General features: G+C 43.7%; 1 protein-coding gene across 6 annotated transcripts in view; it reads left to right on the forward strand.

The window, feature by feature from the left end:
- LOC310844864 (schwannomin-interacting protein 1) overlaps window positions 1-14,521 on the forward strand; it is a 384,519-nt gene that overhangs the window by 238,850 nt on the left and 131,148 nt on the right. Inside the window, exon 1 of one of the 6 annotated variants that reach the window (XM_083739580.1) lies at window positions 838-1,115. The exons of 3 other annotated variants lie outside the window; for them this stretch is intronic. In XM_083739580.1, the coding sequence (XP_083595706.1) occupies window positions 1,110-1,115 (6 nt within the window). In that variant the 5' untranslated portion in view covers window positions 838-1,109. Of the gene's footprint in view, window positions 1-837; window positions 1,116-14,521 lie in introns of those variants that run through there. 2 more of the 6 variants (XM_083739578.1, XM_083739583.1) reach the window with 2 other exon arrangements.

Consider the following 14,521-nt stretch of genomic DNA (forward strand, 5'->3'; position numbering starts at 1 on the left):
ACTGATGGAGAGGGCTTGTGGGATCTATGGAACTTGCAGGAGAGGTTTATCATGTGCATGATATGAGGTGTACGTGAACAATGTAGAAAACTAGAACATATCTGTGAGTTTGTAGAGTATTTCTTTGCTCTCCCCCTTTAAAAATAAAAATTATGGGGGGGGGTTCAGTTGTCTGAACTTTGAAAACATTGCAAAAGATAAAGGAAATTAATTGTATTTTTTTTTAAAAAAGGAAAAGTGAGATCTCAAGTTTCTCAAGCACATTAATTACATATGGATTTCATAACTGACTGTATACTTCCAAACTGCATTTCGCACATAAGCAGTATGCAAGCTGAATGAGTAATGATTACTTTATTTCCAACCACTTTCACATAATAGCCGGCTCTATTCAAATGGCATTTGTTATCTTCAGAGCCCAATCCTATGCATGTGTATAGGATTGCAACCAGAGAGGTCAGTTTACAGAAGAGTATATAATTAATATCACTGAAAAGAGAAAAGGGAGGGGGAAAACCTGTGACATATGTCTTCAAAGTGTATTGTTAAAGGCGTACAACACAGCTATTTCTTCTTTTTAAAAAGAAAGGCAAAATGAAAAAAGTCGTGCTGCATTAAATGATTTGAAGCATATATACTGGGAGTGGTGGAAGCGAAGGCATCATGAATAATTCAGAAGAGAGACGGGATTTTCCTTGCAAGGTCGATGAATGAAAAAGACAAGGCTTTAGGACAGATCAGCTCATATTCTTTCAGCGCTGTTGAGAGATCACCATCCATCTGGAGGGTTAAGGCAAGTTCATGCGACGCAGCGTACCAGCTCCAAGAAAAGATTATATTGAAATCTATTGGCACCAGGTTGTGGTTCAGTGGGAGCCTAACAGCTTCTGGGAAGGGTTGAAGCCTGCATGCTTGATGCCAAGTGAATTGGAGTCTATTTTTGAACTCAACTTCCATATCCTGAAGGAATGGTTATCAAAAGGAAAGAGAGGCGATGAACAATACCCCAGGCAGCCGGTACGGAGAACAGGACCCTACTTTATTTATTCCATTGAAATGACTGGAATGTCTTACAAAATGGCTTGAAAGAGAAGGTCTGTTTGTGTAAGATGAATGTGAGTATTGCTAAAGGGTTTGGGGAGGGGGGGAGAAGTGCTTTCAAATCATTTCTGCCTTTAATAATGGCCATTTGATTTCCCCTGAAACTGACGACAATAGCAATTGTAGGAGGCAACGTGTTTAAACGGTGCATGGACTCTTCCAGCCTCTTAGAATGGAACTTTTTGCTTGGCTTTGTTGCAAACTATGTCCACAGATATTCCATCTCAGGGTCTGAACAGAAACTGAAGGCATGGGAACAAATAAAAGCCACAGCCCCATGAATGCATTTCAGATTTTTGCACTCTTTAATTGGATCTCGGTGGTACCTAATCTGAAAGAGAACACTTTTTATTTTTAGATTTTCAAATGCCTAAAGTGGCCCAGCACAAAAATATACCCTGGTTAGCTTTCTAGGCTGCTTGAAAAGGCAGGAAGCAAATAGCAAAAATTATGATTTAGTGCTATTCATAATCAATTATGCAGGCTTTGCAACTTTGACAGGCAGGAAAGCTGAAGCCTGCGGCTATGCTAATTTAGAAGGGCAGTTGCTAATTACGTATAGGGAAATAGTGTTAGAATTGGAAAATTTAAAAATTAGGTACAGTTTGAACAATATATGCAAGATTCATTTAGGGATAAATCCTAACTCCTTCTATTAAATGTGATTTTCTTGGCTGGATTGATCTGATCTATTACTCATGGTGTTTCTAAATACTGGGTATGCAAGAGGATTCATAAACCCTTGGCTTTCAGGCTTTGGCTGGGTTATTTTGTGATCCAATAATTTTGGTATTGGAAATAATTATGGGTCACACATTTTAAACTGGATTTATTTTGTACTTTATAAAAATGCCTATAAGTAGCTTTCTTCCAGCTAGATTTACATTCTACCACAGCTGCTATTATTATTATTATTATTATTATTATTAATCATCATCATCTTCATCATCATCATAATAGAATTTAAATACCGCCCTATACCCAGAGCTAGCTGGAGATATGAATGATGGGGCTTTAATTCAAAGTTGCTAACAGAGTTTTATCAGAGGAAATGTCCTAATGAATCAACTTGTGTGTATTTACATGAAATAATACCATTTGGATATGTGGCCTTTGAAATGCATGAAAACAAAGTTAGCTTCTATCAATTAGTCCAATTTCCATAGGAATAGGTGAAAAGGTTGATTACTTCCCCAACCCCTGGGGGGGGGGGGCCATCTTCGCATTGCAGCCTGTGAACCAAACATTAACATGAAGCCAAATTTTTCTGGATGCCAACGGAAAATATCCCCAAACCCCAGTTTTGGTGTTATGTACTGCTAGTTTTGGTGTTATGTACATTACACTGTTAAAATGATTCTGGATGCAGTTCATTATCCCTAACAGGAAGAAAGCCCCCATTGAATTGAATGGGACTTGCTTTTTGGCATGTATAGGATAGTGCTGTCCATGAAATAAAGTGAAGGCACTGTCCACATTCCTCTAAAGTTAGCCTTAAAACTTATCTGTGCAAGGTAGTTTAGTAATATTATCCCCAAATTCCAAGTGTCTGGTTAAGTCTGGGAGTGGGTCCCCTAAGGCTGCCTACTGTATAGCAAAGGAAATAAATTTGAAGCATGGGCTTCCTATTTAGTGTCCCACACCCTATTATGTTATGCTAGTTTTCAAGTCATGGGTTGTAAAGCTCATTTATGCAAACCACAGTTTCCAATGCAAGCAATTCAGTCTTGTACTGAAAAGGGAGGTTGCCCATCAGCCTTTGTGGCGAGAAGCTGCTGTAAAGAATTGTTGTGATGGAGCTGGCTTTCCTACATCAATTTTTTTCTTTCTTGTTCACTTCCCAAATTCATGAATAGCAGAGGCACATAACCTTCCTCCTCGTGACCCCTAATTACCGCTGCATTTTGCAATAAGATAAGAGCTTGCTTCACAAACCTATGACCATCCATAGGGGCTAAATTTATGGAAAGCAGGACCACTTCTCGTGGCCACCCGCCTGATGTCATGCCCTCTGCTGGCATTGCCCTTATGGTTGCATATTCATTGAGGACATCTGGAAGGCACTCCTGGAAGAAGGGGACCATTTAGATCCCTTCCAGTCGGAATTCAGACCTCATCATGGGACTGAAACTGCCTTGCTCACACTGGTCGATGATCTTCAGCAGGCTAGGGACAAAGGTGAGAGTTGTTTCCTAGTTCTGCTGGATCTCTCTGTGGCTTTTGAGACCATCAACCATAACATCCTTCTGGACTGTCTAGAGGGGCTGGGAGCTGGGGGCACTGTTATACAGTGGTTCAACTCCTTCCTCCTGGGCCGTGTTCAGAAAGTGGTGGGGGGGATGAGTGTTCAGACCCCTGGGCTCTCAGGGTTCTGTCCTCTCCCCCATGCTTTTTAACATCTACATGCAGCTGCTGGGAGAGATCATCAGGGGGTTTAAGCTGGGTGTTCATCAGAATGCAGATGATACCTAGCTCTACCTCTCTTTCAAATCAGAACCAGTGGAGGCAGTGAAGGTCCTGCGTGAGTGTCTGGAGGCGGTTGGAGGATGGATGGCGGCTAACGGATTGAAGTTGAATCCTGACAAGACAGAAGTACTGTTTTGGGTGGACAGGAGGCGGGCAGGTATGGAGGACTCCCTAGTCCTGAAGGACCAGGTGCACAGCCAGGGAGTCATTTTGGACTCACAGCTGTCCATGGAGGTGCAGGTCAATTCTGTGTCCAGGGCAGCTGTTTATCAGCTCCATCTGGTATGCAGGCTGAGACCCTACCTGCCCACAGACTGTCTCACCAGAGTGGTGCATGTTCCAGTCATCTCTCGCTTGGACTACTGCAATGCACTCTATGTGGGGAACACCTTTGAAAGTGACCCGGAAACTACAACTAATCCAGAATGCGGCAGCTAGACTGGTGACTGGGAGCAGCCGCTGAGACCACATAACACCGGTCTTGAAAGACCTACATTGGCTCCCAGTATGTTTCCAAGCACAATTCAAAGTGTTGGTGCTGACCTTTAAAGCCCTAAACGGCCCCGGTCCAGTATACCTGAAGGAGCATCTCCAGCCCCATCATTCTACCTGAACACTGAGGTCCAGTGCCAAGGGCCTTCTGGCGGTTCCCTCACTGCGAGAAGCCAAGTTACAGGGAACCAGGCAGAGGGCATTCTCGGTAGTGGCACCCACCCTATGGAACGCCCTCCCACCAGATGTCAAAGAGAGAAACAACGACCGAACTTTTAGAAGACATCTGAAGGCAGCCCTGTTTAGGGAAGCTTTTAATGTTTAATAGACTATTGTATTTTAATATTCTGTTGGAAGCTGCCCAGATTGGCTGGAGAAACCCAGCCAGATGGACGGGGTATAAATAATAAATTATTATTATATTATCATTTAAAAAGGGCCCGTGTATACGTAATTGTGTCCACGTAGGCTTCCACTCAGTTGAGGAGCTGGATCGTGCAGGATTTTTGGTCACATGGAAGGAAGCCTATACAGTGTGGTACCTCGGGTTAAGTACTTAATTCGTTCTGAAGTCTGTTCTTAACCTGAAACTGTTCTTAACCTGAAGCACCACTTTAGCTAATGGGGCTTCCTGCTGCCGCCACGCCGCTGGAACACAATTTCTATTCTCATCCTGAAGCAAAGTTCTTAACCTGAGTTAATATTTCTGGGTTAGCGGAGTCTGTAACCTGAAGCGTATGTAACCTGAAGTGTATGTAACCTGAGGTACCACTGTGCTACAGCTTTTCAGATGCCCACACTGAATATGTGAACATAGGAAGAGAAGGTTGCAGTGCTGGAGAGGCACTGCATGATCCTCCTCCTCCGCTACACATTTAGCACTATGAATAGAGGGAAATTCGTGAAGAAGTTAAGCTATAGGGCTGTTCTGAGGATAATGTAGGGAGGCTGAGAGCCATGTATGCCACTTTAAGCATAATGGTGGAAAGCCTATGGTAGACCAGGACTGGCATCTTTCAGCGATGAGGACCAGCAATGAGAATACTAGTCAAAGAACCACCTGAATCTGTCACAGGAAGCAATTGCTTTTGAATGTCTAGTTTTTTATTTGTTTTTTAGAAGCACTTATACATCACTCAATCAAAGTAGTGTATGTAATACACTATAGATGAAAACACTGCTAATATCCACAAATCATTCACTCTAACCTTCTCAAATTTCCCTTCTCCAAACATCCATTCAATAAGCCAGGATCGCCAACCTTTTGGGGTCTGTTTTTGAAAACCAAAAATGTTCTTCCAAGCATAATATCAGTGGGGGAAGGGGAACCTGTGAATGCCTAAAATGTTAGCTATGGGTGCATGTGCACCATGAGCGCCATGTTGGCAGTTCCTGAGAAAGCTGTCTGTGACATAATTTGCTGTGTGAGAGAGTGTGCATGAAACACATTTGCACATATATAAATTTATACAGATTACACCTCACTTGCAGATTCTTTCCTCTCAGTGCAATACTCATTCCTATGATGGAGCGATAGATAGCAGTGTGATCTTAACCCTCACTACTCATACGTAAGTCCTGTTTAATTCAATGGGACTTACTCCTAAGTAAAAGGTGTTGTCAAGACTCCAGCCCTAATGCTTTCACTTTCCTTTTTACTGTTACTTGGTGCAGGCAAAATGATACAGACGAACGCCTGGGAGACATTATACAATGAGCCAAGAACGAAAAGGAAGCAGGCTTTAAAACTGTCCTTTTCTAAATTAAATCTGTAGGCAGCTATCATTGTCAGTCTGTGTCTCTGTCTTTGGTAATATGATCTAGGGAAATCAAAGGAACAATATAATGTGTTTCACATTTCATGCATTTGGAGGCTTCTCATATTCATATGAGAAAAAATCTACGAAAGCATATATATATATATATATATGCAGGTTTTGGTGTCCTCGGGTGTCTTCCCGTGTAAAAGTTGGGGTGTCTAGGCGACGTTTCGACGAGGTCTCACTCGTCATCTTCAGGCTGGTGCTTTCGGCTTCTTGTTACTGGAACAGAGCGGGATCTCAATGTTTGAGTTCCTATAAATACTGTAGAGGGGGTGTGGTGTCTAGCCTCCAATGTTCTGGGCAGAGAGGAAGTTCCCAGGCTAGTGTGCCTTTTCTTCTTTTGTTCCTTAATTACTTGAGAGATACCTTGAGTGATTTCTTGAGTGATATCCTGAGTACCACTTAGGTGGGTCATTAGGTGTGGATTAGTTGCTAAAGTCTTTGTGTCTTGACCTCTTGAACTTTGTGAAGAGTTTTCCTGAGAAGATGGCTGTATTGCACTTAGTTGTGCTTTGGCTTGGCTTCGTGTATAGGGGCGAGCTGTGGTTTTGTGGCTTGTGTCAGCCAGATCTGTGTAGGGATTGCAGGGGGGTGCAGCATCCGGAGGTGCCACCATGGATTGGCTACTGGATGGTGTCAGTAGTTCATCTGTGGAGAGGGTCTGGGTTTGGGTCTGGTGTGGTTGATTGGTGTTGGCGTTCTGTGTGCCTCTGGATCTGGTGTCAGTTTTTGTGGGGAGGGCTAATTTCCAGATGTCTGGCAAGCGGGATGTGTCGTCACGCTTGTTCATGTTGTGAGGGTGTTTCTCTATCTCGATGGCTTCCATGATTATTCTCTTGTGGTGATGTTCCGTGTTAAAGAGCAATTTGGAATCTGCAAAATTAATTTCGTGTCCTGTTTCTTTCATGTGTTGGAAAAGAGAGGAAGTTTTTTCTTCTTTTTTGACGGCATTCTTGTGTTCTGCGATACGTGCATTTATTCGTCTGTTTGTTTGTCCAATGTACGTGGCTGGGCAGACTTTGCAGGGTATTTCATAGATCCCTTGGTTTTCCAACTGGATTTTATCCTTGGGGTTTCTGAGGATATTGGCTATTTTTTGGTTGGTGCAAAAGGCAGTTTTGATATTGTGTTTATGGAGGATTTTGCTAATTTTATCTGTAGTGCCCTTGATATAAGGAAGGAGGGCCATGCCATTGTTTTCTTCTGTGTCTTGGTTTTTGGGGGGTGTTTCCTTTTGGATTAGCTTCGTAATCCTGTTTTGCTGGTATCCATTGGCAATTAACACATTTGAGAGATTCTGTAACTCAGTTGTCAAGTGGTCTTTGTCAGCCAGGCGTTTGGTTCTGGAGATGAGAGTCTTGGCTACGGAGTTTATTTGTGCAGGGTGGTGGTGTGATTGTGCATGTAAGTAGCGGTTGGTGTGTGTTTTTTTCTGGTAGATAGTGTGTCCTAGGGAGCCATCAGGTTTTTTGTAGATTAGGACGTCAAGGAAGGGAAGTTGGTTGTTGGCTTCTATTTCCATAGTGAATTGTATTTTGGGGTGTAAGTTGTTGAGATGTGTGAGGAAGCTATCCAGTTTTTCCTTCCCGTGTGGCCAAATTACAAAGGTGTCGTCAACATATCTGAGCCAAAGTTTGGGTTTGTGTTCTGATTTGTCTAAAGCATTGGTTTCAAAGTGTTCCATGTACAGGTTTGCGATGACCGGTGAGAGGGGTGATCCCATAGGTGCTCCTTCTATCTGTTTGTATCTTTGTCCATTGTGGATGAAGTACGTGTTGGTTAGGCAGTGGTTGGTCAGGTCCAAGATGTATTCGGGGGGATTGTATTTGTTTTGAATAGCTGTCAAGGCTTCATTAATGGGCACTTGTGTGAAGAGAGATACAACATCGAAGCTCACAAGTAGGTCATTAGGATGTAGGTTTTGCTTCTTTATTGTTTCTATGAACTGGAAGGAGTTTGGTACGTGTGAAGAGATGGATTCTGCATAGGGCTGAAGTTGCTTGGCGAGAAATTTAGCGAGATTTTGTAGAGGTGAGCCTATGGAGCTGACTATTGGTCTGAGTGGTGTTCCTTCTTTGTGTATCTTGGGGAGGCCGTAGAGTTTGGGGCATCTGGATGATTTTTCTCTGGGGATGATTCTTAGCTGGATTTCTTCACTGATAGGAGAGGCTTTTATTTTGGATTTGGTGGTTTTTTCCAGATAGGTGGTGGGATCTGTTTTTATAGGTTTGTAGGCAGGATCTTGGAGTAGCTTTGATAGTTTTGCTTGGTAGTCCGATGTGTTCATCACCACTGTGGCATTACCTTTGTCTGCTGGGAGAATGATTATGTTGTTGTCTTTCCTCAGGTTGGTGAGTGCTTTCTGTTCTTCTTTGTGTAAATTGCTTCTGGGTGGTTTGCTGGAGCAGAGGATGTTGGTGACTTCAAGTCTGATTTTATTGGCTTCATCTGGGTTGAATTTGGTTAGGCTAGCTTCGACTCCGCATATGATGTTTTCCGTGGGGATGCGTCTCGGGGCGACTGCAAAGTTGAAACCTTTGGAGAGTACTTTGGTTTCAGTTGTGGTGAGGATCCTGTCTGATATGTTATGTACTGTTTGTTTCATGGGTTGCTGTGGAGGGTGGCCGGGCTTCTGGCGTTTCTCTAGTTTGTGGAGTTTGTTGGTGTGTGTGTCTGTCTTATGTGAGGTCTCCGTTTCAGCTCTCCAGACGGCTAGTTGTTTGCATTTGTCCCAGAGTGCAGGGTGGATTTTGTTACAGAGTTTGAGGTGAAGAGTGAGTAGATCTTTGTTGGTTTGGTCTAGTAGGTATCTTTTCTTGTGTAGTTCGTTTCTGATTAGGGATAGTTCAGTTCGTTTCAGGATCCTTTCGGTGGCTGGGGTTTTAGAATGGAATTTAAGTTGGAAGCATGTGGGAATTAATTTGTTGTCTCGGCAGTTGCGTAGGAACAAGAGATCACATAAGATGGTGGCTCTTCGGACTTCTAGTTTCTCGTAGGTTCTTGTCAGCTGGAAGGTTTCCTCCCCGTAGAGGTAAGATATTTGCTTTCGTAGATTTTCACGGGTACAGGAATGCAGGTTTTGGTGTCCTCGGGTGTCTTCCCGTGTAAAAGTTGGGGTGTCTAGGCGACGTTTCGACGAGGTCTCACTCGTCATCTTCAGGCTGGTGCTTTCGGCTTCTTGTTACTGGAACAGAGCGGGATCTCAATGTTTGAGTTCCTATAAATACTGTAGAGGGGGTGTGGTGTCTAGCCTCCAATGTTCTGGGCAGAGAGGAAGTTCCCAGGCTAGTGTGCCTTTTCTTCTTTTGTTCCTTAATTACTTGAGAGATACCTTGAGTGATTTCTTGAGTGATATCCTGAGTACCACTTAGGTGGGTCATTAGGTGTGGATTAGTTGCTAAAGTCTTTGTGTCTTGACCTCTTGAACTTTGTGAAGAGTTTTCCTGAGAAGATGGCTGTATTGCACTTAGTTGTGCTTTGGCTTGGCTTCGTGTATAGGGGCGAGCTGTGGTTTTGTGGCTTGTGTCAGCCAGATCTGTGTAGGGATTGCAGGGGGGTGCAGCATCCGGAGGTGCCACCATGGATTGGCTACTGGATGGTGTCAGTAGTTCATCTGTGGAGAGGGTCTGGGTTTGGGTCTGGTGTGGTTGATTGGTGTTGGCGTTCTGTGTGCCTCTGGATCTGGTGTCAGTTTTTGTGGGGAGGGCTAATTTCCAGATGTCTGGCAAGCGGGATGTGTCGTCACGCTTGTTCATGTTGTGAGGGTGTTTCTCTATCTCGATGGCTTCCATGATTATTCTCTTGTGGTGATGTTCCGTGTTAAAGAGCAATTTGGAATCTGCAAAATTAATTTCGTGTCCTGTTTCTTTCATGTGTTGGAAAAGAGAGGAAGTTTTTTCTTCTTTTTTGACGGCATTCTTGTGTTCTGCGATACGTGCATTTATTCGTCTGTTTGTTTGTCCAATGTACGTGGCTGGGCAGACTTTGCAGGGTATTTCATAGATCCCTTGGTTTTCCAACTGGATTTTATCCTTGGGGTTTCTGAGGATATTGGCTATTTTTTGGTTGGTGCAAAAGGCAGTTTTGATATTGTGTTTATGGAGGATTTTGCTAATTTTATCTGTAGTGCCCTTGATATAAGGAAGGAGGGCCATGCCATTGTTTTCTTCTGTGTCTTGGTTTTTGGGGGGTGTTTCCTTTTGGATTAGCTTCGTAATCCTGTTTTGCTGGTATCCATTGGCAATTAACACATTTGAGAGATTCTGTAACTCAGTTGTCAAGTGGTCTTTGTCAGCCAGGCGTTTGGTTCTGGAGATGAGAGTCTTGGCTACGGAGTTTATTTGTGCAGGGTGGTGGTGTGATTGTGCATGTAAGTAGCGGTTGGTGTGTGTTTTTTTCTGGTAGATAGTGTGTCCTAGGGAGCCATCAGGTTTTTTGTAGATTAGGACGTCAAGGAAGGGAAGTTGGTTGTTGGCTTCTATTTCCATAGTGAATTGTATTTTGGGGTGTAAGTTGTTGAGATGTGTGAGGAAGCTATCCAGTTTTTCCTTCCCGTGTGGCCAAATTACAAAGGTGTCGTCAACATATCTGAGCCAAAGTTTGGGTTTGTGTTCTGATTTGTCTAAAGCATTGGTTTCAAAGTGTTCCATGTACAGGTTTGCGATGACCGGTGAGAGGGGTGATCCCATAGGTGCTCCTTCTATCTGTTTGTATCTTTGTCCATTGTGGATGAAGTACGTGTTGGTTAGGCAGTGGTTGGTCAGGTCCAAGATGTATTCGGGGGGATTGTATTTGTTTTGAATAGCTGTCAAGGCTTCATTAATGGGCACTTGTGTGAAGAGAGATACAACATCGAAGCTCACAAGTAGGTCATTAGGATGTAGGTTTTGCTTCTTTATTGTTTCTATGAACTGGAAGGAGTTTGGTACGTGTGAAGTCGCCCCGAGACGCATCCCCACGGAAAACATCATATGCGGAGTCGAAGCTAGCCTAACCAAATTCAACCCAGATGAAGCCAATAAAATCAGACTTGAAGTCACCAACATCCTCTGCTCCAGCAAACCACCCAGAAGCAATTTACACAAAGAAGAACAGAAAGCACTCACCAACCTGAGGAAAGACAACAACATAATCATTCTCCCAGCAGACAAAGGTAATGCCACAGTGGTGATGAACACATCGGACTACCAAGCAAAACTATCAAAGCTACTCCAAGATCCTGCCTACAAACCTATAAAAACAGATCCCACCACCTATCTGGAAAAAACCACCAAATCCAAAATAAAAGCCTCTCCTATCAGTGAAGAAATCCAGCTAAGAATCATCCCCAGAGAAAAATCATCCAGATGCCCCAAACTCTACGGCCTCCCCAAGATACACAAAGAAGGAACACCACTCAGACCAATAGTCAGCTCCATAGGCTCACCTCTACAAAATCTCGCTAAATTTCTCGCCAAGCAACTTCAGCCCTATGCAGAATCCATCTCTTCACACGTACCAAACTCCTTCCAGTTCATAGAAACAATAAAGAAGCAAAACCTACATCCTAATGACCTACTTGTGAGCTTCGATGTTGTATCTCTCTTCACACAAGTGCCCATTAATGAAGCCTTGACAGCTATTCAAAACAAATACAATCCCCCCGAATACATCTTGGACCTGACCAACCACTGCCTAACCAACACGTACTTCATCCACAATGGACAAAGATACAAACAGATAGAAGGAGCACCTATGGGATCACCCCTCTCACCGGTCATCGCAAACCTGTACATGGAACACTTTGAAACCAATGCTTTAGACAAATCAGAACACAAACCCAAACTTTGGCTCAGATATGTTGACGACACCTTTGTAATTTGGCCACACGGGAAGGAAAAACTGGATAGCTTCCTCACACATCTCAACAACTTACACCCCAAAATACAATTCACTATGGAAATAGAAGCCAACAACCAACTTCCCTTCCTTGACGTCCTAATCTACAAAAAACCTGATGGCTCCCTAGGACACACTATCTACCAGAAAAAAACACACACCAACCGCTACTTACATGCACAATCACACCACCACCCTGCACAAATAAACTCCGTAGCCAAGACTCTCATCTCCAGAACCAAACGCCTGGCTGACAAAGACCACTTGACAACTGAGTTACAGAATCTCTCAAATGTGTTAATTGCCAATGGATACCAGCAAAACAGGATTACGAAGCTAATCCAAAAGGAAACACCCTCCAAAAACCAAGACACAGAAGAAAACAATGGCATGGCCCTCCTTCCTTATATCAAGGGCACTACAGATAAAATTAGCAAAATCCTCCATAAACACAATATCAAAACTGCCTTTTGCACCAACCAAAAAATAGCCAATATCCTCAGAAACCCCAAGGATAAAATCCAGTTGGAAAACCAAGGGATCTATGAAATACCCTGCAAAGTCTGCCCAGCCACGTACATTGGACAAACAAACAGACGAATAAATGCACGTATCGCAGAACACAAGAATGCCGTCAAAAAAGAAGAAAAAACTTCCTCTCTTTTCCAACACATGAAAGAAACAGGACACGAAATTAATTTTGCAGATTCCAAATTGCTCTTTAACACGGAACATCACCACAAGAGAATAATCATGGAAGCCATCGAGATAGAGAAACACCCTCACAACATGAACAAGCGTGACGACACATCCCGCTTGCCAGACATCTGGAAATTAGCCCTCCCCACAAAAACTGACACCAGATCCAGAGGCACACAGAACGCCAACACCAATCAACCACACCAGACCCAAACCCAGACCCTCTCCACAGATGAACTACTGACACCATCCAGTAGCCAATCCATGGTGGCACCTCCGGATGCTGCACCCCCCTGCAATCCCTACACAGATCTGGCTGACACAAGCCACAAAACCACAGCTCGCCCCTATACACGAAGCCAAGCCAAAGCACAACTAAGTGCAATACAGCCATCTTCTCAGGAAAACTCTTCACAAAGTTCAAGAGGTCAAGACACAAAGACTTTAGCAACTAATCCACACCTAATGACCCACCTAAGTGGTACTCAGGATATCACTCAAGAAATCACTCAAGGTATCTCTCAAGTAATTAAGGAACAAAAGAAGAAAAGGCACACTAGCCTGGGAACTTCCTCTCTGCCCAGAACATTGGAGGCTAGACACCACACCCCCTCTACAGTATTTATAGGAACTCAAACATTGAGATCCCGCTCTGTTCCAGTAACAAGAAGCCGAAAGCACCAGCCTGAAGATGACGAGTGAGACCTCGTCGAAACGTCGCCTAGACACCCCAACTTTTACACGGGAAGACACCCGAGGACACCAAAACCTGCATTCCTGTACCCGTGAAAATCTACGAAAGCATATATATATATATATATATAATGCAGGTTTTGGTGTCCTCGGGTGTCTTCCCGTGTAAAAGTTGGGGTGTCTAGGCGACGTTTCGACGAGGTCTCACTCGTCATCTTCAGTGAGACCTCGTCGAAACGTCGCCTAGACACCCCAACTTTTACACGGGAAGACACCCGAGGACACCAAAACCTGCAATATATATATATATATATATATATATATATATATTTGCTTTCGTAGATTTTCACGGGTACAGGAATATCCTGTATATATATATCCTGCCATTCAAGATTTCCTTGCACCCCTCACTCATAACTCAGAAGAAAACTCCAGAGTTTTAGATATGTTGTACTCCAGGGAAAATGATAATTTATATTTTATTGTGTGCAAAGATAACATTTGCATAAATTCTTTTGTGTTGTGAGATGTGCTAATCACTGAAGGAATACTGCCAAGATGGCTACATTTTTCCTGGCTACATTTCCCACTTATCTTGTGGGGTACTGCGGAGCGTAGTAGCTCAAATGGCCATCTCGGCAGCCAAGCCATCTGCAACAGTGGCACTTTGCTGGGACTAAGAACAACTGTTTACAAACCATCTGAAGGAAGATATGAAGTTGCCTTATACGGAGTCAGACTACTGACCCATCTTAGCACAGTGTTGTCTAACAGTGGCCAGGAGTGATGGATAAGGTCTGAGGAGATCCCAGACAAAATGAAAGTGACTAAGGTGCCGTGCCAGACTAGACCTGGCAGACCAGAGTTCAAATACCTACTCAGCAGTGAGTGACCTTGGGCCTGTCACTATCTCTCAGCCTGTCCTACCCACAGAGTTGTTATGAGAGGTGTGCATGCCACGTTGAGCTTCTTGAACAAAAGGTGGGATATAAATTATCAATAATAAATCATCATCATCAACCATTCCGCCATGCATCTCACTGGGTGATCCTGGTCACTATCTTTCAGCCTAAGCTACCTCACAAGGTAGTCGTGAGGATAAAATGAGGAGGAGGCGAAGAAGAAGAAGAAGAAGAAGAGGAGGAGGAAGAGGAGGAGGAGTTTGGATTTGATATCCTGCTTTATCACTCCCCTTCAGGAGTCTCAAAGCGGCTAACATTCTCCTTTCCCTTCCTCCCCCACAACAAACACTCTGTGAGGTGAGTGGGGCTGAGAGACTTCAGAGAAGTGTGACTAGCCCAAGGTCACCCAGCAGCTGCATGTGGAGGAACGGGGACTTGAACCCGGTTCACCAGATTACGAGTCCACCA

This window comes from Podarcis gaigeae, assembly GCF_964106915.1.
Source record: "Podarcis gaigeae genome assembly, chromosome: 5".
In the NCBI taxonomy this organism is placed as follows: Eukaryota; Metazoa; Chordata; class Lepidosauria; order Squamata; family Lacertidae; genus Podarcis; species Podarcis gaigeae.